The sequence below is a fragment of the Pelodiscus sinensis genome, chromosome 16 (assembly GCF_049634645.1).
Source record: "Pelodiscus sinensis isolate JC-2024 chromosome 16, ASM4963464v1, whole genome shotgun sequence".
Classification (NCBI taxonomy): domain Eukaryota; kingdom Metazoa; phylum Chordata; order Testudines; family Trionychidae; genus Pelodiscus; species Pelodiscus sinensis.
The window spans coordinates 23416944-23439600 of NC_134726.1; the positions used below are offsets into that span (position 1 = coordinate 23416944).

The following is a 22657-nucleotide window of genomic DNA, read 5'->3' on the forward strand; positions in this document are numbered from 1 at the left end:
GAAAATTTAAATCAGGAGGAAGTAAACCAACCACTTGTTTAGTTGACTAGTGGACTAACCATCAGCGCTTGTAAGACAACTGTTTGGTGTCCCAACAGCCAATAGGAAAATAGTACTTCAAGTATACAGTGCAAGTACAGTCAAGAAATTCCTATAGCTAAACCAGGATTAAAGCACTTTGGAAGATGGTTAAAGACTAACACAAGATATCCTATGACACTAGGGTTGCCAGATACTTTCACAAAAAATCCCGACTATGGCGGGGGGGAGGGGGGGGGAATGTGGATGAGCACAAAAAAGGGGGGGGGGGGAGAGACCCAAAGTCATTGAGCAAAAAAGAAAAAAAGGTCACTGTGCCTTTAATCCCTGCATGCCCCTGCCAATGCAGCAGGGAAGAAGGTCTCCTGCAGCCTTCCGTCCAAGAAAAACAGAAAATTTTACATGTCCGGTATTTTCCTGTGGCTTTTTTTTATTATTATTATTTTAAACCAGATGGGACCACAAATAGCCCCTAATGGTTGGACTTCTGGTTATCCTAATCTCACAATTTATTCATGTGGAGATATTCTTATCTTCCAATATTTTTTCTGTAGCATGTGAACATCCTAACTCTGAAAACGGTAAGATCTTATTGTCTATAAAACTCTTTTCGGCTGCCCACCTGCTAGCTAGTGTTCCCCCATTTTGTTTCTCCTTTACTTCTCTTTCATGCAGTTTTGCTCCTGTTTGTTCCCTCTGACTTATAGCTTGCTTTCTTCAACAGCATTGATGGGGAAACAGCACAAAATACAATAGATCCAAGCAACACATGGAACAACAGAACACCAAACACAGACAAGTTTGATTCCCCATCACAGGAGAAACTAATACAGGAGAAACTAATTTTTCAAACTTCAAATAAGAACTTGGATTTAGTGTTTTATTACAACTACTATTTGAAAGAGTTTAGTATGTTAATTAGAAGGAAAATGTAGGATAATGTATCCTCCAAATTAGGTTTCATCTTGATCTGTAATAGAGACTAACATAAGCTCTGAAGCATAAATCCCTTCCAGAATTGGTTATTAATTAGCCAATCTGTAGGTATTCTTGATTACAGGAATATCCAATCCCTTTTTGCAATCTAGCCCAACATTTCAGCAACATGAGAGAAAACAGGCAAGAACGATGGGACAGGACAGACATTTCACTGTATCAAATTAGCTAGTGACACAGAAAAAGAAAAATATCTTCTATATTACTTATTCACCAATTTTATATACAGGCAGTCCCTGGGTTACATGGATCCGACTTACATCGTATCCGGCAACCCTGCACTAGCTGCTTCCCCCCAGCAGACCAGGGAGATGCAAAGCTAGTGCTCCCTCCTCCCCCAGCAGACCAGGGAGACACGGAGCAGCTTTTCTCAGCAGACACCTCAGCTTGAGAATAAAGGACTGAGGGAAGTGAGGTGTGGGAGAATAAAACTGAGCTCTGGAGAAATGTTTGGCTAGAGTTTCCCCTACAATATGTACCAGTTCCGACTTACATACAAATTCAACTTAAGAACAAACCTACAGTCCCTATCTTGTACGTAACCCAGGGACTGCCTGTATTGAGTAATTGTATGTATATATACACATACATGAAAAAACAGTATAATTCAGGAACACTGCTGGAAATGGAGGTTTATTTTACAGAAGAAAAATATAAACAAGATTACCTAGTAAAATCACTGTTGATATCACCTAGAATCTTCATGAGGTCAGGGTGAACGGATGTGAGTGATACACTTGGTGTTTTCCTCATGTGAATTGTACTTTTCTCTGCCAAGTTCATATGATTAAAATAGATAAACTTAAACTGAGGTTCCTTCTCAGACCTAGGAAAACAAGTTAAAGCAAATGGTGACTAAATGGTCTGTGAGAAAATATGTAAGTTACAGATCACTAATCCATGCACAACATGAGATCCATGACATTCAGGTACCTTATCTTAGGGAGTATTGTGCATACATTACTTTTAGGCTTGGCAGAATTCCATGTTTAGGTTTTCTAATTTTGACCATTTATATCCATTTTTATTTTAAAGATTTTGTTCTTTTTCTAAACTGTTGCTGGAAACTAAGAGGGAGCATGCAAAGGGTTGGGGTTAGAGCAGCATTGACAGAGGGGCTGCCAGGGACCTCTTGCACAACGGAGAGGCCCAAGACACCATGGTGGTAGGTGAAGGGGAGGAATTGGCCCTGACTCAGCGAGGCAGAGACCTCAGGCCAGGGCTGCAATGAGGATGATGAAACCCTGGCCACAAGGTGCTGCTGAACAGTTCTGACCCAGGGTCACTGAGCAGCAGGGTGACCTCTTCCATAGTCAGAAGCTTTGCCTCTTCCTCACCACAGTCTTGGCTGCTGAGTATTTCTGCTCTGGCCCACCAGAACAGCAGCCTTCCCCGCATCTTGTGCTGCCAGGGACTGGGTGTCACCAGCCCTATGGCAGCACAGGGGGCCTTCTACAGCCCTGCTGTCACAGGCATGAGGGGACAAGGCTGTAATCCTGCCAACTTTTAGTGACTAATTTTTTTTTAGTTGATTTACTGACATCTATCAATTTAAATTGAATCCTGCCATGCCTAGCTACTTTTCAAGACCCCGTGGCATGGTTGACAGGTGGTTTTTGGATAGCCATTGAAATGGAAAACATTTACACCTCCAAAACACTGATACCATTAGAGAGATCTGCATGAATTCCCAGTACAGGAAACAGAATAAGTGTGTGTTTGCGTAATGGCATTTCCTGCCCTTACCAGGACCCACTCACTGTGGAAGACATCAGAACATCTCCCTTTTTCCAGCACTCAGACTTCCTTAGCTCTGAGTTCTCGCACTGCGCCCATGATCTCATATAGTTGGTGGCTCTGAACCCCCACTGGTTGCTGGATTGGTTGGCTACCTGACAGGAAAGAGCATATAGATGCTGGCTGCCAGGGAGCAGGGATCTTTGCTGCCTCCCTAAAGAGGAGCCAGCTGTTGGCGTGGTTGGGTGCTGTGTCACGGATTTGTTTCATAAGGAAACTGCACCAGTTTTTCATTCACCGTCCTACTCGAAGTTAGAAAAAGCTTCCGCTCTTTCCTAGAATGGCCAAGCCAACAAGAGTTTTCCCACCCTCCTTTGTGGATTTGGGCATGAGATGATCACTCCCAGTCTGATCTCATCAACTCAAGAAGAAGTTTGACAAAACAAATCTTAGGAATATCTATACAGACTTCACAAAGGAGGATTGATATTGCTTTCAGTGATTGCTCCAACAATTACAATCAGTGAAGGTTTGCTACAGCAGTTGGCACTTCAGATTACACATTAATTTGTTTTGAACTATTTCAACTGAGAGACATGCCGTAGAATAGTTTACTCAACTATCACCTTAGCAGACCAGCAAATGGCTTAAAAGTCTGGATTATCTTGCTCCTTATGTCACCCAAATTCATTAGTGTTAAAAGAAACCATGTAAGGCTATCGGAGGCCCGCTGCATTAAAATTTAAGGGAGAGTTAATTAGAGGAGCTTCCTTTGCTTTAATTCATTATTGACATAAAAATAAGTACTTAATTGCATAGATTGGCAGCATTGCAAGCACATTTTGATTCACTGCAATTCTGCCTGTTTAGTACAGTCACCACACACCAAAGTAAGAGTGTATGCATCTATGGTATGATTGAGTTTTCTTTACAACAGCAATACTGTAGGGAACCAACAAGTACTCCACATGATAAATATGCCTTTTAAAAAAATATTTAGCACTATGGGAGAAGTTAATAAGTGCCTCAATTCTTCTCCCAATCGAGTGTGTACCATATAAATCTTGCCTGGTAATTTTCCCCTATTCTTATACAGAACTACCAAACAAACCATTTGTGTGGTACAAGTGATTGTTTCAAACATCCTCAGTGCTAACTTTATCATCCTAAATACAACCTTCACATATATTAACCTGACAAGAGTAGACAAATGCCATATGCATTTGCTGAAGAAAATTTAAAATCTAAAGTTCATAATCCTTCAATTTAATGTGTCTATTGCTTTAAATCACCATGAACTATACACTAATTAAGCCACTTCCTTAAGCCTCTATTTTGTAAATGACCACAGCTTCTCTCTGCTGGCCATCATAATGTATGTGCTTAGCACTGGGCTGACATCTATGCTATTAAAATCAACCAGAGTCATACTACTGTATAAAACTGCACTTTGCTTTTAACATAAAAACACACATCAAAAGGAATTTGAGAGAAAGCAAACCTACTGTGTAATATCAAGCAATGATTTACCCTGGGTTTTTAAGAGTTAGAAAGGAATAAAGATTTCAATACCAGAGTCCCAGATCTCTATTTTTTTGTGAGAAAGCATTTAATTTTATGAGCTATTGTGCATGTTGATACAGATGGGGCTAGTAAATTTGAACATGAAGATTGCCTTACACTTCCCATTATAACACCATCTTTTAGTCACTTATTTTGCCAAACTAGCTGGGCTGACATTTTACATGACAGAGCTCTGCCTCAATCTGAATTGCACTGGAAAATTTTGGTTCTAAGAAAGGAGGTATGGAAAAATGATTTCCCTATATTAAAATAATTCTGGAGACCTTTTCTTTGAGAAATTATTAAAATTTGGCAGATAATTGCTTTTGTGTAGTGATGTGCCTTTTACCATTTTCCATGAAGATTTGTCCAGACTGGGTTAAGTTACAAGATTTTGAAAAACAGGTTTTCAGATGTTCACTAGAGGCTCAGATTTTTAGCAGCTAAATTCCCTGAAGAGTCAGTTGCGCAGTGGGCATGCCCCAGTCCAGGGCAGAAGGGCTGCAGCTGGACATTCCAACTCTGGACCATGCTGGGACTCGGCAGATGAACAGAGAACAAAGAACTTTGCATCCTGTGCTCAGTGAGCACCTCCTGCTGGGCTCAGGGAACATGGAAGAGGACAAGAGCTGAGCCTGCAGTGAGGTGGAGGATAAAAGACTGGGACAGAAGGCTAATGGGGTTGAGAGGGAAGACTAGAACTGGCTGGATAAGACCACATGAAGCTGGAAGGGGAAGACAGACTGGCTGGGCAAGGGGACCAGGAACTGAAGTCATCAAGGGAAAAACAGGGATGGGAAAGAGACTGGGAGCTTAGCAGACGGAAGAAAGATGATGAGGGAGCAAAGGAGATCTATCAGATGTGGATCCAGAGTGTGGGAGAAGAAATGAGACTGACAGAGCAAAAAGACTGGGGCAAGAGGCTGGGGGTTTCCGGTGGAGAACGTGACACAGGACAAGGAGTCTAGGGAGGGAGACTGGGATTTAGAGCCAAGTGTAGATGTGGGGGGTAGCAGCAGTGTCAAGGGGGCCAGTCAATAGGAGAGAGAGAAATTTGATGAAGAGCTGGAGCAGGGCAACTGTTATTGGTTGCATAAGGAGATTTGGGACAAGGAGCAGAGAGTGTGGTTGTGGGAAGGTTAGGGCATGACTGAGCAAGGAGACAGATGAAGTGGCTGGAAGGGTAAAACTAAGGCTGTTTGGGCAAGACAACTGGAACGAAAAACCTTGAGAGCTGTGATTGGGACTGGCTAAGTGAAAAGAATGAGACTGGGATAATGAGCCACAGGCAGGGACAAGAAAAGACTGGGACATATTGGAGGGGATGGAGTAGAAGGGTTCAAGCTTGAGGGGGAGATGAACAGGCAGAAGAGTAGGGATTTTTTTCAGGGGGGAGGGGTGGGAAACATGTAACTGCTGAAACTGTGAATTTACATGCAGGGGATCGGGGAGGTAGATCCAATTAACTATTTAAACATGTACACTATCATACCCCTACAGGAGCATGTGCATACCTAATAGGCACTCCCCATCCAAAGTCTGGAATGGAACCTAAGAGTCCTCATTCCTCTGCCAGGAGCAACACCATGAAATACACTGACAAAGTTTCGCATTTCCCTCTAATGCTGGTCCACATACAAGATGACAACCTACAACTGCTAACTGTAACTCTGGTAGCTGAAGAGGCAGAGGTCTGTATGGTAGATCTAAACATTTCAGTTCTGCTGATCATCCAGGTAGTTGTCAATAGGATGCCAGGTGACCTTTTTTTTCCCCCCAGTTTGCTTTTTAGGAATGTATGCAAGCACAAAAAATCCTATGCTAAAAGAACATTAAAAGTTGCAAAGTAAAGCACTTAACACCATTTGGAAATGAGGTAGAGGGCCCATGGAAAAAACCATATGTGATCATGTAATTAAAGACAGTAGCATAATGCATAAGCACAAGAATTAAGGTTTCATAGGCAATAATACTGTTGTCTCAACTTTTGAGTGCTTGAATTTGCCACCTGAACAATGTTCTTTTAACGTAGTTTTTTGTGCATTCATGACGTAATATACTGGGAGAGGTTATTTAATGTGCTGGATAAAGTGCATTCTGCTTTGTTCTGCTGGATGAAATGTCATATATGTGTAGCAGGCACCTCTGAGTGATCTTGACACTGCATACTACATTGTGTGCATGTGCATATCCATTGCATGTATAATACACTGAGTTACACAGCCAGTATATTTTATCTACACTGAAAACTCCTCACCTTTTCTACTCAGAAATATACATATCATGGCCCTCGTTTACCTAAATGAAAAACATCTTCCCAATGTTTCTTTTTAATGCTATATACCATCACAGTTTGGAAAACCAAAGTCTCAGAAAGTCATGGGGAAGGTTACCACAAAGCTTGCTACATTTTCTAAAGGGGCAGGTTATCTCTGAACAAGGAGAGAGACACAGAGAGAGCTTACAAAGGGGTAGACAGCAGCAGCTGCTCTCCTCTCTACCTCCTTGAGCTGAGAGAAGTTCACAGCCTTTCCCTTGCTTTTCTCTTCACCATTATAAGGTGCCTGCCCTTGAGCCCAGCTGGGCAGCAGCTAATCAGACTCTGCTCCCACATAAAGAGCCAGTCACTCTGGCAGTGGGATAAAAGTAGGTAACCAGAAAGACCCTTTAGGGTTACAGGGTTAGCCTTTGGGAAGATGTTCAAGAATGAGCCATCCTCCTGCAGTGTTTCAGTGGCAAACCAAGTTCTCACTGAAGTCAGCTAAAAATGTTCACAAAATGGATGGAACAAGACAATAAAATTTACAGCATGTGGCCAGTGCAAGAAAACTCTCTCACTCTGTCTAGAGACAAGTTTCTACTAGTGACCCTGGCATTAAGCTGAGCATTGAAGGAGCAGAAAATTATCTGCTACACTTATGTCTCTTTGTATAATCCATTTAGAATTCTAGTCTTAGAAGAACACAGGCCTCCACATCAGTACTTCTTCTCTAGCAGTTCCATTTGTTTTCAGGGAGAGTAAAGGAAACAGAATTGAGTAAGTATAGGCAGCATAATGGGCCCCTACAACTGCCATAGCCAGGCAGCTGGGAATTCCCCCTGGCAGCACAGACACTTAGTTGCTGTACGCCACACCCTATCCCCTTCGGCCACAGGCATGGCCAGAACATTGCTGCATTCCAACACCGCCAGCTGGTGTAATGGCACCATGGTTACTGTAATATACACCAGATGTCAAATGTTCCCCATGTAGTCTCAGTAAGCAACAAAATACAAACGTGGCCTAAAAATGCCTCGACCCTACCCACAGTTGGGCCTTATATTGAACACAGCTTGGCCGGACATGAGGACAGGGCTAGAATCAATAATCTCTGTATGGGTAGGAAGTCTGAAGAAATAAGACTGTCAAGTCATTATCACCTTTCCTTTTTAAATAAAACCTCCTGATGTCAACCCAAACAATGATGGGTCCCACTGCTGCAGCAGCCTTTGGGTAGGTATATTTTCTAGTCAAAGGTGCCAATAAATTGCTTATTTTGTATATCTAACACCTTAAAAGAGTAAGTAGCACCTACACCTCAGCAATTCAATTTTTTGCAAGTTCACTAGAAAATCAAAGTTAAAATGTTCTCCCTCCCCCACATATTCCACTGGCCCCATTGCAAAAAGCAAAACCAGAAAATTCCTCCAGAGAAATTAGATTTTCTTGGGAGGTCACAGAATCTACTTTTATTTAGACTCTTGGTTAAAAATGACATGAAGAATTTCCAACTATTTTAGGTCCTGTCCACATCCGCTTCAGAACAATGCTAAGTATGACCAGAGTGGGCAGGACCTTAGAATTAAACACTAGATTGCATCTATCTCCCCATTGCCCTTAAGTTGAAACTCAACTTCAAATTTGAAAGACATTGGAAGGAGGGGAAAATAAAGCCCTAGATCTTCTGCTTCCACTGTAGAGGATATATAAAATGTCCATTATGCTGCTAATGTCACACATCCCAATAGAACCCTCATTGCAGAATAAAAATGGGTTACTAGAATCAGGTAATTTCTATTTGCACATGAACAATGACAACAAAACCACCAGGAACTGCATGACTTTAAAGCTAGATTAGAGAATGCCTTGACAAGGCAATATAAACCATAACACCACAATAACCTACATATAATTATTACTCTATAAAAACTAGTGCAGTTCTCCCATAGCACCTAAACATGTGACAATGGGTACTCTATAAATGCTAAGATATAAATGGCAAAAGATATATAAGAAATAAGCGTTAATTCAAAGAGAATGCTCTTAAAGTATATTCTCATGTTGTTACCCTTATCGAAGCAGTCATTAAAATAGACTTTGAGCTATCTAGTGAAGGTTCGCAATAGGAACATAAAGATAGTACAAACCCTGATATCCTTTTGTTGATGTTGTATTGTTCACATATGTCTGATGCTAATACTGTGAGTTGAGGCCCAACAATGCTGTCCAGTTTACGGCAAAAATCCAGTGTAGGCTGCATTGAGGCTATGAAGTAGTTTCAAAAAGATGGTAAGTTTTTTCCTAACAGTATATGAGGTCTATACTATTTTGTGCCAAAAAGACAAATATGTTCTTTTGTAATCAACTTTAAGCATTCATAAGAATCTTGGACCACATTACACCTATGAAATTTCATCAACTTCCAAGGGTCTTCCAGAGAGTAACTGAAGGCAAAATAGTGCCCGTTCTCTACCATCAAGCAAAACAGTTAAAATAATCTAAGAAGTTGGTTAAAGTTTCCACATAGAACAAATTAACACACAAGACTATAATGAACGAATACTCTGAAATAGCAAAATCAGTCTAGATTATGTTTGATAATGTTTTGGTAGAGAGACAGTACAGAAAAACAAAGTTGTCAAAAGAAAATAATCTCCCTGGTTTATTTCAAATCATACAAATCTGTACCTACCATCAATCATAAAACAGACTGCTGCACTCATGGCCTGAAACAAACCAAAACAAAAAATATTTACAAAATAAATTTTCTTCCCTCAAATTTCACCAACACATTCACTGAAGAAGTTATTTACTGTATACCAGTTACATTTTGAAAAAATTTTCAAGTCACAGTCAAGCTAGAGTGTTAACAGTAAACATTTACTTCCATGACACAATAGTGGACACCCAATTTTCTATATTTTTCAGTTCTGGACAAGGTTTTTACATCAGTTATTCAGGAGGACTTTGAGAAGTAGTTTATTGTTCTAGAGGAATTGAAATGCAGTCTGACTAGGGCATTGCTCACATGCAAAATGTGCACTGAAAATCTAACTAAAATCAGTTTTTAAATCCATTTTAAATCAGTCCTAACACACGTTTGAACCTTTTTATAACTGGCTCATCTTGATTTAGCTTAGGGTTGCCACTGGCCGGAAGCCAGCTTAAGCAGCTCTGAAAAAAATACTGCTTTTTGAGTTCACTGTTGGTATCGCCATATGAAAGGGATATAGACAGACTTGCCAAATTTGCATTGATTGGATTAAACCAGAACTTCTAAAAGAAACCCAGAAAATTCAGAAAAAAAAAGTTATTTTAACTTTTAAATATGAACCCTGTGTGAGCTCTCTGTCTCACTGTTCTGATCTGGTCCTTCCACATGCACTTTTATGCATGGTTTCATAATTAAAGCTCAGCAGTGTTTTCTTCCTGGTATGTATTCATACTACATTGGAATAGAGGAAGTTTGATACCTTATAAACAATTAAATGAAGTTCTTCATAAGTGCCATCTGTATTTACAAATATTTTGGGAAATCTGCATTTTGCTTCTGGATCATTAAGATTTAAAGGTCCAGTAAGAAACCTAAAAGTAAAAATTAAACAGGACAAATATAATTCATTTTTATATTCAACAACAATTTATAAGCACATGAAAAATATTTAAAGCTAGAAATTACTTAAACACATGCCTACATTTTAATAGAATTTCTGTCTAACCAGGTACTTATATAACTCCCTCCCTTTACTACAGTATCTGACTGTGTATCCATGTCAAATTGTCACTTTTAAATTAATTGAAAGACTTGGATCCCGACTTCAAAGAGGCTACTCACATGCTTAACTTTAATCATTTGAATGAGTAAACATTGTTAGAATACACAGAAAGAGGGTTCTTTTAGATCAAGATAAACAGCACGTTGTAATTTAAGACTAAGTTGTGAGTGACCAGTGGCATTTCAACAGCCTTTCATTGATCATAGTTAGCTACTGTGCAGAGAACAAGGAACCAACTGTATTTAGCAACAGGCCCTCGAAAAAACAACTGCAAAAAACTTAGTATATTAGCATCAAAATAACTCAGAGAATAGGGAAATAAAAGCAAACAACATGTGGATGATCAGGGCAACCCAATAAATTCTCCAGCAACTTTTAAAAGGACCGTCTTATCAATGATCACTGCACAATGCACACTCTGGTACATCTCGCTCGTCTGCTCCCCAGCAATTAAATGAAAAATTGAAGACTGAAACAAGCTAACACACACCCTGAATGGGGGGGGGGAGGTGTGGACAGGAGAAGGAAGAACATGCCCATAATGTGCAAGACTTTCAACCAGGGATTATTTAAAAAACAAAACAAAACAAAACAAAAAAAACACATACACACACACACACCACACATTCTGTGCTCTGGAAACAGGCCAAGAAGGACCTAATCCATCACTCAGAATAAGGTCACACACTGGCCAAATGAAAAAAGTCTCTCACTAATGCACCTAATACACTAGACGTGCAAGAGGCAAGTCTCTAGACAGATCATTATTTTGTTCCTGTATGACAAATCTTACTGCTTGGGGGAAAGGAATTGGAGGAACTCTCACTATGGGTACGTCTAGACTACATCCCTCTTTTGACTGAGGAATGTAAACTACACACTTCGAAATTCCAAATGAAGCTGGGATTTGAATTTCCCATACTTCATTTGCATAATCGCATCATGGCACTCTTTCGAAAAAGCGCTATTTTGGAAGTGAAACTGCAGTCTAGATGTGGTTCTTTTGAAAAATAGAAGCCTTTTTTGAAAGATCCTGTAAAATGAGGTTATGAACAACATGCTAACAGCAGTAAGAAAGACATAAGTATGCAGTAGGTCTGTACAAGTTCTTCACATCACAGGTCAAATTCTACACAGCCTATGAGATTATCTGGGTGTAGAAATTAACCCCAAGAATACATTTACACTGCTACCTAAACAAACCATCCTGTGTTCCAAAAGCGTAGCTTTCCTGTGAAGCGAAGAAACACTATATAGTATGACAGTTGATAAGAACTACCTTCCGTAGTGTTGTAGATTTCCTGGCATTTCTGCACGTATTGGGGAATCTCTTCCTGCTAACTGAAAACAAACAGGAAATAAATACCTTAGAATATTTCTTTCAGTTTCTCCTTATTCTGCAGTAGCTAAAGAAACTGTCCACAGTAAACAGACTGCAGACTATACCTCTCTTGCTAGGAAATATATCATTAATGCATAACGAGAAGGGCAAGAATAAATGTCAACAATATTTAGAGAAATATAACAACAAAATACCCAATTATTAATCTGAAAAAAGTTCCACAAATTATTTAACTTTGCTATATAGCTCTTTTAATGCAATTTTATGGCTCCTGTCATCATCATATCTGAGCAAAGTCTAATGAATTTATCCTCACTCTGTGTCAGGTTGATAGGTATTTTCACTGTGCAGGTGGGAGACTGAGGCATGGGAAGATTAAGTGAGTTGCTCATGGTGACATAGGAAGTCAGCCAGAAACTAAACCCACACTTCCTAGCTCCAAGTCTAGTGCCACATCTCCCAGGCCATTCTTGCTTCCTCACTAAAATCTTCACATTTCCAAATATTAACAGTAACACAGGCTGTTTCTCGTATTGCTGGCTGAATTACATTTTATCTAGGTAATACATTGGTCACTAATCAACCATCCTAATTGAAGCCCTTAAGGAAACCTCTCAAATGATCTCAGTTTTTACATAGCTGTATAATATCCACATATTTATCCATTTCTAGTTTCCAGTTATTGAATATTCTACATTTTTTCCTTTTTATTGTTTATAGCCAAGTCTACATAGTTGCAACATTTTTTTTATGACTACAGGGGAATTGGCTCCCTTTGGGGTAACTGTTGTAACCTGTTTCACAATTTGAATCCTTACTGCTTTCTAAGATTCAGATTTTTTATTGGCAGTTTAAATGCCAACAGACCCTGGTCCTCTGCAGAAGGAATTGAACCTAGAACTTCTGTCGCTCAGTGCATGAGCCTCTACTGCATGATCTAAAAGCCTGTTCCTATTAGCTAAGGCTGTAGAGCAGACTCATTCTCTCTGTAACTGGTCTCGGTGCCACTAGATGGGATAGTACACCACACCCAGAAGGTGCATGGGTTACTTTAAGGGAATACTGTTCTTTTTTTCATTTGTGAACACCAACAATGACATCCAAGACCTAGTTAAGCAACCTTTCTTAATCAATTTTATGATACCGAGTTTTTGTTGAAGAGCAATACTGAATATCAGCAAACCTGAACAAAGAGGAGAAGCAAGATCAAGGATACTTCACTGAAAACACCAGTATCTTCTTATCAAAAGCAAGGGACTCGGAACAAATTAATCTGCTAATTGTAACTGAGATGACATTGTGAGAGAAGAAAAGCAGTCTTTATTTGAGGGAGCCAGATCTTAAATGAGCAGGGGTCAGCTGCCTATGACTTGCGAACCCTATTTGGTTCACTTAGGAGCCAAATATGGCTCATGGCTTGAGCTCATCCCCCCATTCTTCCCCGCCACTTGAATTGGGGAGCCCATACTAGCAATCCATCATAGCACCCCCCCGTAAGACTGGAGCCCGCACCAGCTTCTTGCAGGGGCAGAGGGAGGAAAGCCCCAAGGCTCCACGCTGGATCTGGCTTACGGGGAAGTGCACACACTGCTCCTCCCCTCCCCACAGCAACATGCACGCTTCCTTATCCACCCTACTTTCCCCTGTGCTCCAGGGAGGTGGGATATGGGAACTACATGGTGATCACATCCAGCTGTGCCGGATGTGGCGGTGATGAACACTGAGCACGCAGGGGCTGGGGGAAGAGGACAGATAAGATGGCGGCAGAGGATCCGGACTTTGGGGACTAGGAGTGACACGTGCCTTCTTCCAGCGCTGCCTGCAGATCTTACCCAAGAGATGCTGGTCTCCAGGCCCAAGTAAGTACCAGCCAAGCTGGGGAAGCAATGGGAGTAGGCTGCTGCTGCTCCTCCTGGGCTGCCACCAGGAGGTGTGCATGAAGCTGAGGGGGCCTATTGGAGCTGTCAAGGTTGGATTGTGCTCATGACTGACTCCCAGGCTGGGGATCCTGCCAATGGAGCAGCAGGAATCCATGCCTTGGACAGGGAGCGTGGGAGCAGCATGGGTACAAAAAGCTAGTGCTGCCCAGACCCTGCACACCCTGACCCACTGTGCCGAAACCCTGCACCCCCAGCTTGTTCCTGCACCTGCCTCCTCCCCCCGGCCAGATCCCTGTACCCAGCTTGCTCCTGCACCCTACCTCCCACCCAGATTCTGCACCGCCATCCCTATCTCACTCACTGTCAGCTCTGTCCTGCACACTGGATCCCTTGAGTAAGATGTCTCAGCTGGGGGCCACATTAGTGAGAGTTGAAGGTTTCTGGAGGGATTGTTTTTTTGCTTCTCACTTGTGTGGTCCCCAACTGATTTTTCTGTGGGACAGTGGACCCAACCCAAAAATGATTCCCCACCCCTGACATAAAGACAGACAATGTTGAAGCCTTGTGTTGGACATAATATTTTACTTCATTTAAAAATGAAGCCTGGCCAACAAGACCCCAATTGGGGCCCAGCCCCCATCTGGCCGCAGCATCATAGCACTCCTGCACCCCCTAAACACCCCAACCCTGAGCCCCTCATAGTCCCACATCCCCAGTCCCCTGCACCCCCACATCCTCATTCCTCGGATAGAATACTCCTGCACCCCCCACACTCTAACCTTGTGCCCATAGTCCATCATACACCCAACACCCCTGCCCTGAACCCCTCATACATCCCAACCCAAACTCCTGCACCCCCATATCCCCAACCTCCACCATTAGATTGTCAGAAGACAGCCTGAATGCATGCATGAAGCTGGATTTGACTAGTTATGTAAATTTCAAAGAAATGTGTGAAAAGATGCAGCAGCAGTCCCATTAAATAAAGTCTGAGTACAAGGTTTCATTTCTGCTATTATTAATCATGTCAGTTATCAATAATATTAAGTTGTATATTTTCAGTCATGCAAATGGGCATTCTTATATGGCTTTTTGTTGACCACCTGTTCTGAATTTTGATGTTGTTTGGCTCTTTGGTTTGATAAGGCTGCCAACCCCTAATTTAGAGCTTCATGGAAGCTAGTTGAAAACCATTGCACATGACAGAGCATAAGCATTATGCTCCATGTAGGATGCTACATATTGAGCAAGCAGCCACACTCTGCATTAGAGGAAGTTTCTAAATGGTCTTTAGACACAAACATTCTGGAGGGGACAAAGCTTGGATCACTGACATCTGTAATGTGCGTCTTTCTGTTTTTCTAGTTAAGACTGTCCCCATTCAAACTTATTCTCAAAAGGCTTAACGCTGACTTGTTAACTGTATTTTTTCTATTAATCAATTATCACTGCTCGATTTAGAACTGAACTTCATTTAGTATAGGGCCTTCTATAGTCCATGTGTACTAAAGCACTTTACTGGAAGGCAGTTAAATACTTGCAGTGCATCATCAAAGGAAAAGGCAAATATACACTGCACGGAGAAAGGGAATGTAAGCAAGGATCAGAATCTGTTCTGGGCACTGTATTGAACCCTCAATTTGTAAAAGTGAAAACACTATATAAATATTTATAGATTAAGCCTTCCAATAAATGTACAATAAGTGTAAGCTTCTTTATCTTATGGACAGGAAGAGCAAGACAGAGAGGTGGTATGAATTACTCAGTGTCACACAGAAAGTGAATTCAGGTTTTCTGAGTCCAAACTCTGTGCTTCAGTTTTTTTTTCAAAAGGATTTGCAAGATTTTTAACATTCACCTGGCCACTTACCAAAAGGGACTTTTGATTAAGGTTTTATCTAAAGGACATCTTCTATCAGAATACAGTACTACATTGTATTAGTTCACCGTACGGTTAGCATTTGTATGATCCCAAGCCTTGGCATAGGATTATAATCCACAATGTTCTGGCTTTAGGAACAGGACTGTTACCAACTGATCTGCACTGACAGGGCTAGGACAATAATATTTATTCAGATTTCAACAGACATACTGAAAGAATGACCTATCCTGGACTCTAATCACACTTACCATCCACAAATATACACATTACAAAACAATCAGAGAACCTGAGCAGCAGCAGACCACCCCTCTCCTGCCAGGCACATGCAACCACCAGGCAGCAAATCATTACAAAACAATTAATGTCGCCTTCCTTCTTCAAAGTACAAAGCACTTCCAAAAATTACCTGCTCATAAAGGACTTTGGGGCTTTTCTCAATGCAATGAGCATGTATGAAGAATTAATTCCTAAATTGGAGAAAGCAGTTTCAGAAACTTCCTCTCTACTATATCAAGGGAGCACCAGCTCAAGTACTTTATTCATACTGCTATAGTGCATATGGTACAAGACATCTGTGCAAAGTATATGTGCTGTTACAAAAACCACATATCCATACCTCTGGCTCTATGTGCCTGGGAAAGAGGGATGTTGTGAGATATTTGTATAAAATTCTCATGTCATCTTGTTCTAATCCACTCCTGGAATATCAGAGAAAAAAAAAGTTAAAAGGTAGACTGCAAAGCAGGAAAAACAATTTCTCTAAGCGTGTTACTTCATGGCCAACATCTTTATAACTAAGAGCTGGGCAAGCCGCAATTTAGAGCCTTCTGGGAGAACTAAACTCAGTTCTTTTATATGACAAGGCACCAATTTCTTTTGTACAGACAGTCCCCAGTATAAGTTTAATTTTTAATAGGATGCTCATTCCCCTACAATATTACTAATATATCCACGTTAACAAATAGATAAAATCATGAATTAAAGAGTCTTGTCCTAATTTATGAGTCCATATTTGATTTCACAAGCAAATTATGTGTAGCGAATACTTGAATCTAGACAAATATAGGAAGACTAGGATTTTTTTAAAATAATAATTATAACTTCTTTCTCACCTAAATATTGTGAACATTCTCTCCTTACGTCTTACTAGCCTTTGAACATGAAAACCTTGCATAGCTACTCCGATGTGAAACAGTATGCCAAAAGCAGCTGTGCCATGTCAGTACACACCAGAAATACAAACACAGCTGAAGAGGAATAGCTAGTTTTCAATTACATTGATGCAGCAAACTCCTTAAACTGCATTTTTAACAGAAACAAAGAAATCTGTTGTAATATTTTCTGCACATAAAGTCAGGATGAATCAAAAGTAGTTTTGGTTAACTGAAAATGCAGCGCTTTTCAGTATTACTTTTTGGTTGTACATAATTTGCTTGTAAAATCAAATATGGATTCATAGACTGACTTTAAAAAGTTTCTAATTGTTGTTAATAATGTGAATAGATTATCAAGAACCCAGATGATTAATATGATTCGGTAAAAATGAATTGAGACGTTATGGTGATTATGGTAGTGTCTTGTTCAGAGTAGGTCCTTTTCTCCATTATATGTTTAATTTTGGACATGAAACTTAAAAGTTTCAAATCTTCAGCAATAATTAACTTAGTACATATGTTTACACTATTCCAAAGAAACCATCCATTAGAAACTGATAGGTAGCTCTGGTTTTTGTAATGAACACACATCAAATTAAGAGTGTGGGGGCACATTTTGTTCTTATTTACAAATCCACGGAAGTCAGCAGGGTTCTACAAATTCTGAGGCAGCTCTAGGGTGACCAGTTGTCTGGTTTTTGACTGATTCACCTAGTAAAAAATGGACCCTAGCAGCTGCAGGCAGCACCACCCACTAGGGCATTAAAAGTTCAGGCAGCATCGGTGCAGAGCCAAGACAGGTTATTCCCTACCTGTCCTGGGACACCGCGCTATACTTCGGAAATGGCCAGCAGGTCCAGCTTCTCAGCAGGGGACCACCAGGTTCTGTGGGCTGCCCTTGCTGCCCTGAGTACTGGCTCTGGACTCCCACTGGCCAGTTCCCAATGGGCTGCCCCCAGCCACACTGAGCACCGGCTCCACAATCCAATTGGCTGGCTCCCAGCCAGTGGAAGCTGGGGGTGAGGGCAATGTCTGCAAGCAAGAGCCTCCTGCCCATGCCCCTGTCTAGGAGCTGGACCAGTTGGCCACTTCCAGAGTGCGGTGCAGTGCTGTGTCTCAGGACAGGCAGGCAGTCTGCCTTATGCACCTCCCGCTAACCAGGAGCCACCCAAGACTAACTTGAGCCCCCCTCCACCTCAACCCAGAGCCCTCTCCTGCACTCTAAACCTCTCATCCCAGGACTTAACCCACAGTCCACACCACCAATCCAGAATCTGTACCCCCTCTACACCCCAGCTCCATCTCAACCCACAGCCCCCTCTTCCATTCTGAATTCCTCAGCCCCACGCCCTAGCCTGGAGTCCTCCCCTGCACTCCAAACCCCTCATTCCCAGTCATACTCCAGAGTCCACACCCCCAGATGGAGCCCTCACCACCTTGCACACCCCAACTACGTGATGGAGGCCAGAGCTCCCTCCTGCACCTGGAGCCCAAACCCCCACTTAGAGCGCTCACTCATTCCCAAGCCCCAAAACCCTACTCCAGCCCAGTGAAAGTGACAGTGAGGGGGAATGTAGTGAGTGGGGGCGGGGCTAGTTTGTTTAGGGTTGCCAACTTTCTTTTGGCCCAAAAACAGTCAGCTCAGAATATAGCCCTACTCAGTTTAACACCATATGTGTGTGTGTGTGTGTCAAATACTAATATCAAATTATCACATTTATGAGGTTTACACATTACTTCTCAAAGCTTTCTTTCCCATCATTTAAAACTGCTATTATTCAGTTTACCCTCAGCCATGTTATATGTTAAAGGTTTCTGCATTAGTGAACTATGCAGCATCTATTTCAACTGCAAACAACATCCTCACTGCAGACTCTGACTTTAAGATAACAGAGCAAAAATTCTCGGATGTCTACTACCATCATCTCTCATTGATTTCAGCCACTCAAATGGACCAGGCTCCAGGATTTAGTTTATCATTACCAAATGAGATCCTTATTGCCTAGATGAAATACCGGTAACTATACAGTACTGCTAAAGGGAGAAGACATTATTTACACATTGTGTGTGGATGCAGACTGTAACCGATCATTCCAATTTATGAGAAATCTTTCCTGGAAAAGGAGGCTAAGATATTTAGAAAAAAAGGAAAACCATTTAAAATATTAATTTATCATCTCTTAATTTATCACATGTAAGCTCTAGCATCCTTAAGGCAGCCTTAAGCTTCTCTTTACTGCTGACACAAACTGTGCACTGTGACATTCTTGACAAGTGAAAAAATGCAAATATCTAACCTTCACTGATTTTTCCCAAGCCAGAGATGATAAAAAAGAAAATACTGTATGCCTCAAGAGATACACATTGAGCTTGAAATGTTAAAACTGCTTATATCTCAATAATACTGTAGAAAATATTGCTTTACAAGTAAACTCCTATTTATTCTCTCCAAATATTTTCACACTGTTTGAGTTATTGCCAAAGTTTAAGTCTTCAGATCACTTAATAAATAAAAGACTTTTCCAGGCGTGGCCAGCTCTTCCAATTTCAATATGTTGATTTCTCAAAATGGAAACTATTCACAACTACAGGGAAAGGCTCTGTATCCAACTGTTTCATATTCGTAGAGTTTAAGACCAAAAGGGATCATTGTGATCAGCAGGTTAGACCTTCTGAACAACACAGGCCACAGATGATAATTCCTAGAGTAGATCTTTTAGAAAAAACATCCAATCTTGATTTAAACATTGTCAGTGATGGAGAATTCAGCATGATCCTTTGTAAATGGGTCCAATGATTAAATTACTCTATTAAAAATATAGGCCTTATTTCAAATCTGAATTTATCTAGCTTCAACTTTCAGATACTAGATTGTGTTATACCTTCCTCAGCTAGAATTAAGGGGCCTATTATTAAATCTTTGCTCCTCATGCAGATACTAATAGACCAATGAAGTCACCTCTTACCTTTCCTTGGATAAGCTAACTAGGCTGAGTTCCTGAAGTCTTATCAGTATATGTTTTCTAATTCTTTAGTCATTTTCATAGTTCTTCTGTGAACACTCTCCAATTTATCAATATCCTTCCTGAATTTTGTGTCTCAGACCTGGATACAATAGTCCAGCAGCAGATGCACTAGTGCCATGTACAGAGGTAACAACCTCTCTACTCCTATTCAAGATTTGTATGCATTCCACGCTTCCATTAGCTCTTTTGACCATAGCATCACGCTGGGAGTTCATGTAAAGCTGGTTACCCACCATAATCTTTTCTAGAGTCACTGCTTCCTGGGATAGAAGCCTCCATCCTATAAGTATGGCTTACAATCTTTATTACCAGACACAGCTATTTTAACAGTTAATGTAAATGTATATTGTTTGCTTGCACACATTTGACCAAGCAATCTAGATCGCTCTGAATCAATTATCTGTCCTCTTCATTATTTATCATTTCCCCCAATTTGTGTCATCACTATATAAGAATGACCAGTACAAAAGAATCTCTAATATATGCACATTTCCCATGTATATCCTAAAAATTGTGGAAGCTTTCCTGCTAAGATTCTTCAAGCATTTCTGGAAATATTTGGTAATTCTCACTGTCGCTCTATAATTCTACACAACTAAGGAAGTTGCTTAGGAGAAATTCCACAAATCCTGAAATTGAGTACAAATTGTTCCAAAACCATTATTTTTCACTTTTAGTCACATTCATATGTAAGTAAAACTATCAATAAATGGCAACAACACATAGATGGTTATTATATATGGCCCATTCATCTCAAGAGATGGTGGTAAGCAGCATCAGAGACAATCTATGAGTTGTGCCTGGATCTGCAACTTCTTTCATGGCTTGTGTGTCCAATATTGGATTTGCACAGTCGATTACAATAGCTACATGCCAATCTACTTCCTTTTTCATCAGTCTGAGACTTTTTCCTTCTGAGACGGAGTTCTTTTGCACGTCTTGCACAGGTCCTATTGAAAAATGACGTGCCCTGTTGTAATAATTGTCGCCAGGTGTTGCGATCTGATGTAGATTCCCAAGCGCTTGGATTGATGTTAAACCTTTTCATAGTGTTTTTATATGTATCCTTGAATCTTTACTTTGGCCTTCCTCTTGCCCTTGCTCCACTTGTTAGTTCACCAAAGAAGAGTTCTTTGGGAAGGCGTTTATCACTTATTCTCCTCGCATGGCCAAGCCTCCGGAGTCTTCTGTTGTTAAGGATTGCTATGAAACTAGGTATGCCAGCTCTTGATAGGACATCTTCATTTGAAACTTTGTCTTGCCACTTAATATTCATGATTCTGCGAAGGCAGCGAAGGTGGAAACTGCTCAATTTTTTCTCTTGGCACGAGTAGGTAGTCCAGGTCTCAGATCCATAAAGCAAGACACTTAATATGCACGCTTGGTATATCAATATCTTTGTTTTCATTGTCAGTTTGGGATTGTTCCATGCTCGTTTCGTAAGTCTGCCAAATGTTGTGGCTGCCTTCCCAATTCTGATGTTGAGTTCTTAATCCATGGAGAGATTTTTGGTGACGTAGACCCAAGGTAACAGAATTGTTCAACCACCTCTAATGGACTGTCATTCAAAATGACCTTGGGTGGCTGAGATACACCTTTAGCAAACACAACAGTTTTCTTCACGCTTATGTTGAGAGACTAGTTTACTAACTCTGGATAGAGACTCCATCAGTGCCTGTAGCGTGTCCTCATTATGTGCAACAAGCGCTGCATCATCTGCGAATAGGAGTTATCTAATGAGGACTTTCTTGACCTTAGTTTTAGCCTTGAGTCGTGTTAGGTTGTAAAGAGAACCATCTAACCTTGTGTGGAGAAATACATCACTGTGTGAGTTTAGAAATGCACAATTTAATAGGACTGAGAAGAATATACCAAAGAGGGTAGGAGCAAGGACACATCCCTGTTTGACTCCACTCTTCCCCAAAAAGGGTTCAGATATAGATCCGTCATAGTACACTGTTGCTTTCAGATCTTCATGAAAAGATATTATAAGCTTGAGCAGAGTTGGTGGACAGCCAATCTTAGTTAACACTTTGTACAATCCTGGTCTACTGACTGTATCGAATGCCTTTGCTAAGTCCACAAATGCTGTAAACAGTGGCTTTCCTTTCTCTCTGCATTTTTCTGGTAGTTGAAGAGAAAAAATCATGTCCATTGTTGACCTGCCAGCCCTGAGGCCACACTGTTTCTGGATAGACTCGATCTGTGAGTTTTTGCAGGTGATTAAAAATGACACGAGCAAATGCTTTACCTGTAATGCTTAGCAAAGAGATGCCTCTGTAAATGTTATAGTCCCCCTTATCATCTTTGTTTTTATAGAGAGTAATGATGTTTGCATCCCTCATATCATGAGGGACCACTCCTGCTCGCCAACATTTTATAAGTAAGTCATAGAGGAAGGGGATGAGGACAGCTATGTTAGCCTTCAGAACTTCAGCTGGAATCCCATCATTACCTGGTGCTTTTCCACTGGAGAGAGCATCAAGTACTTGGGAAAGCTCTTCCACCATAGGCTCTACATCTAGCTCTAACATTTCTGGAAGAGTTGGAATGAGGTTATCAAGTTCAGGATGTATTGTACGCTCATGGGAGTAAAGACTTGAGTCGTGTTCCACCCATCAGGCCATCTGTTGGTTTTTAATCTATAATCACCTGTCCATTTAGATGTTTCAATGGAGCAACTTTGGTAATGTTTGGTCCAAGTGCTTTCTTCAGTCCATCAAACATGGTTTTCAGGTCACTCATATCGAATGCTTTTTGAATTCCAGAACACAGATCGGCCCAATACTTGTTTGCACACCATCTGGATTCTCTCTGAAGAGCAGATCTTGTATGGCGGAGCTGATCTCTTGAACTTTGCGATGGATTCTTTATGTTATTCAGAAAAACCTTGTTTTTTTCTTCAAGAAGAGGCCTGAGAATGTCAATGTTTTCATCAATCCAGTCTTTGTTGGAAAATTTCTGTGTTCCAAAGGCAGATGTGGCACATTCATATATCGCAG

General features: G+C 40.9%; 2 protein-coding genes across 6 annotated transcripts in view; one reads left to right on the forward strand and one right to left on the reverse strand.

The window, feature by feature from the left end:
• RSPH10B (radial spoke head 10 homolog B) overlaps window positions 1–1709 on the forward strand; it is a 63220-nt gene extending 61511 nt beyond the window's left edge. For all 5 annotated transcript variants that reach the window (XM_075899496.1, XM_075899494.1, XM_075899493.1 and 2 more), the window contains one exon: window positions 764–1709. The gene's annotated coding sequence lies outside the window, so the exon portion shown is untranslated. The remainder of the gene's footprint in view (window positions 1–763) is intronic.
• Window positions 1–22657, reverse strand: part of CCZ1 (CCZ1 vacuolar protein trafficking and biogenesis associated) — a 36395-nt gene that overhangs the window by 2727 nt on the left and 11011 nt on the right. The window contains exons 8-13 of the mRNA XM_075899505.1: window positions 16092–16173; window positions 11651–11712; window positions 10069–10180; window positions 9288–9321; window positions 8743–8860; window positions 1703–1861 (exon numbers count right to left, since the gene is read on the reverse strand). Coding sequence (XP_075755620.1) covers window positions 1703–1861; window positions 8743–8860; window positions 9288–9321; window positions 10069–10180; window positions 11651–11712; window positions 16092–16173 — 567 coding nt within the window. The remainder of the gene's footprint in view (window positions 1–1702; window positions 1862–8742; window positions 8861–9287; window positions 9322–10068; window positions 10181–11650; window positions 11713–16091; window positions 16174–22657) is intronic.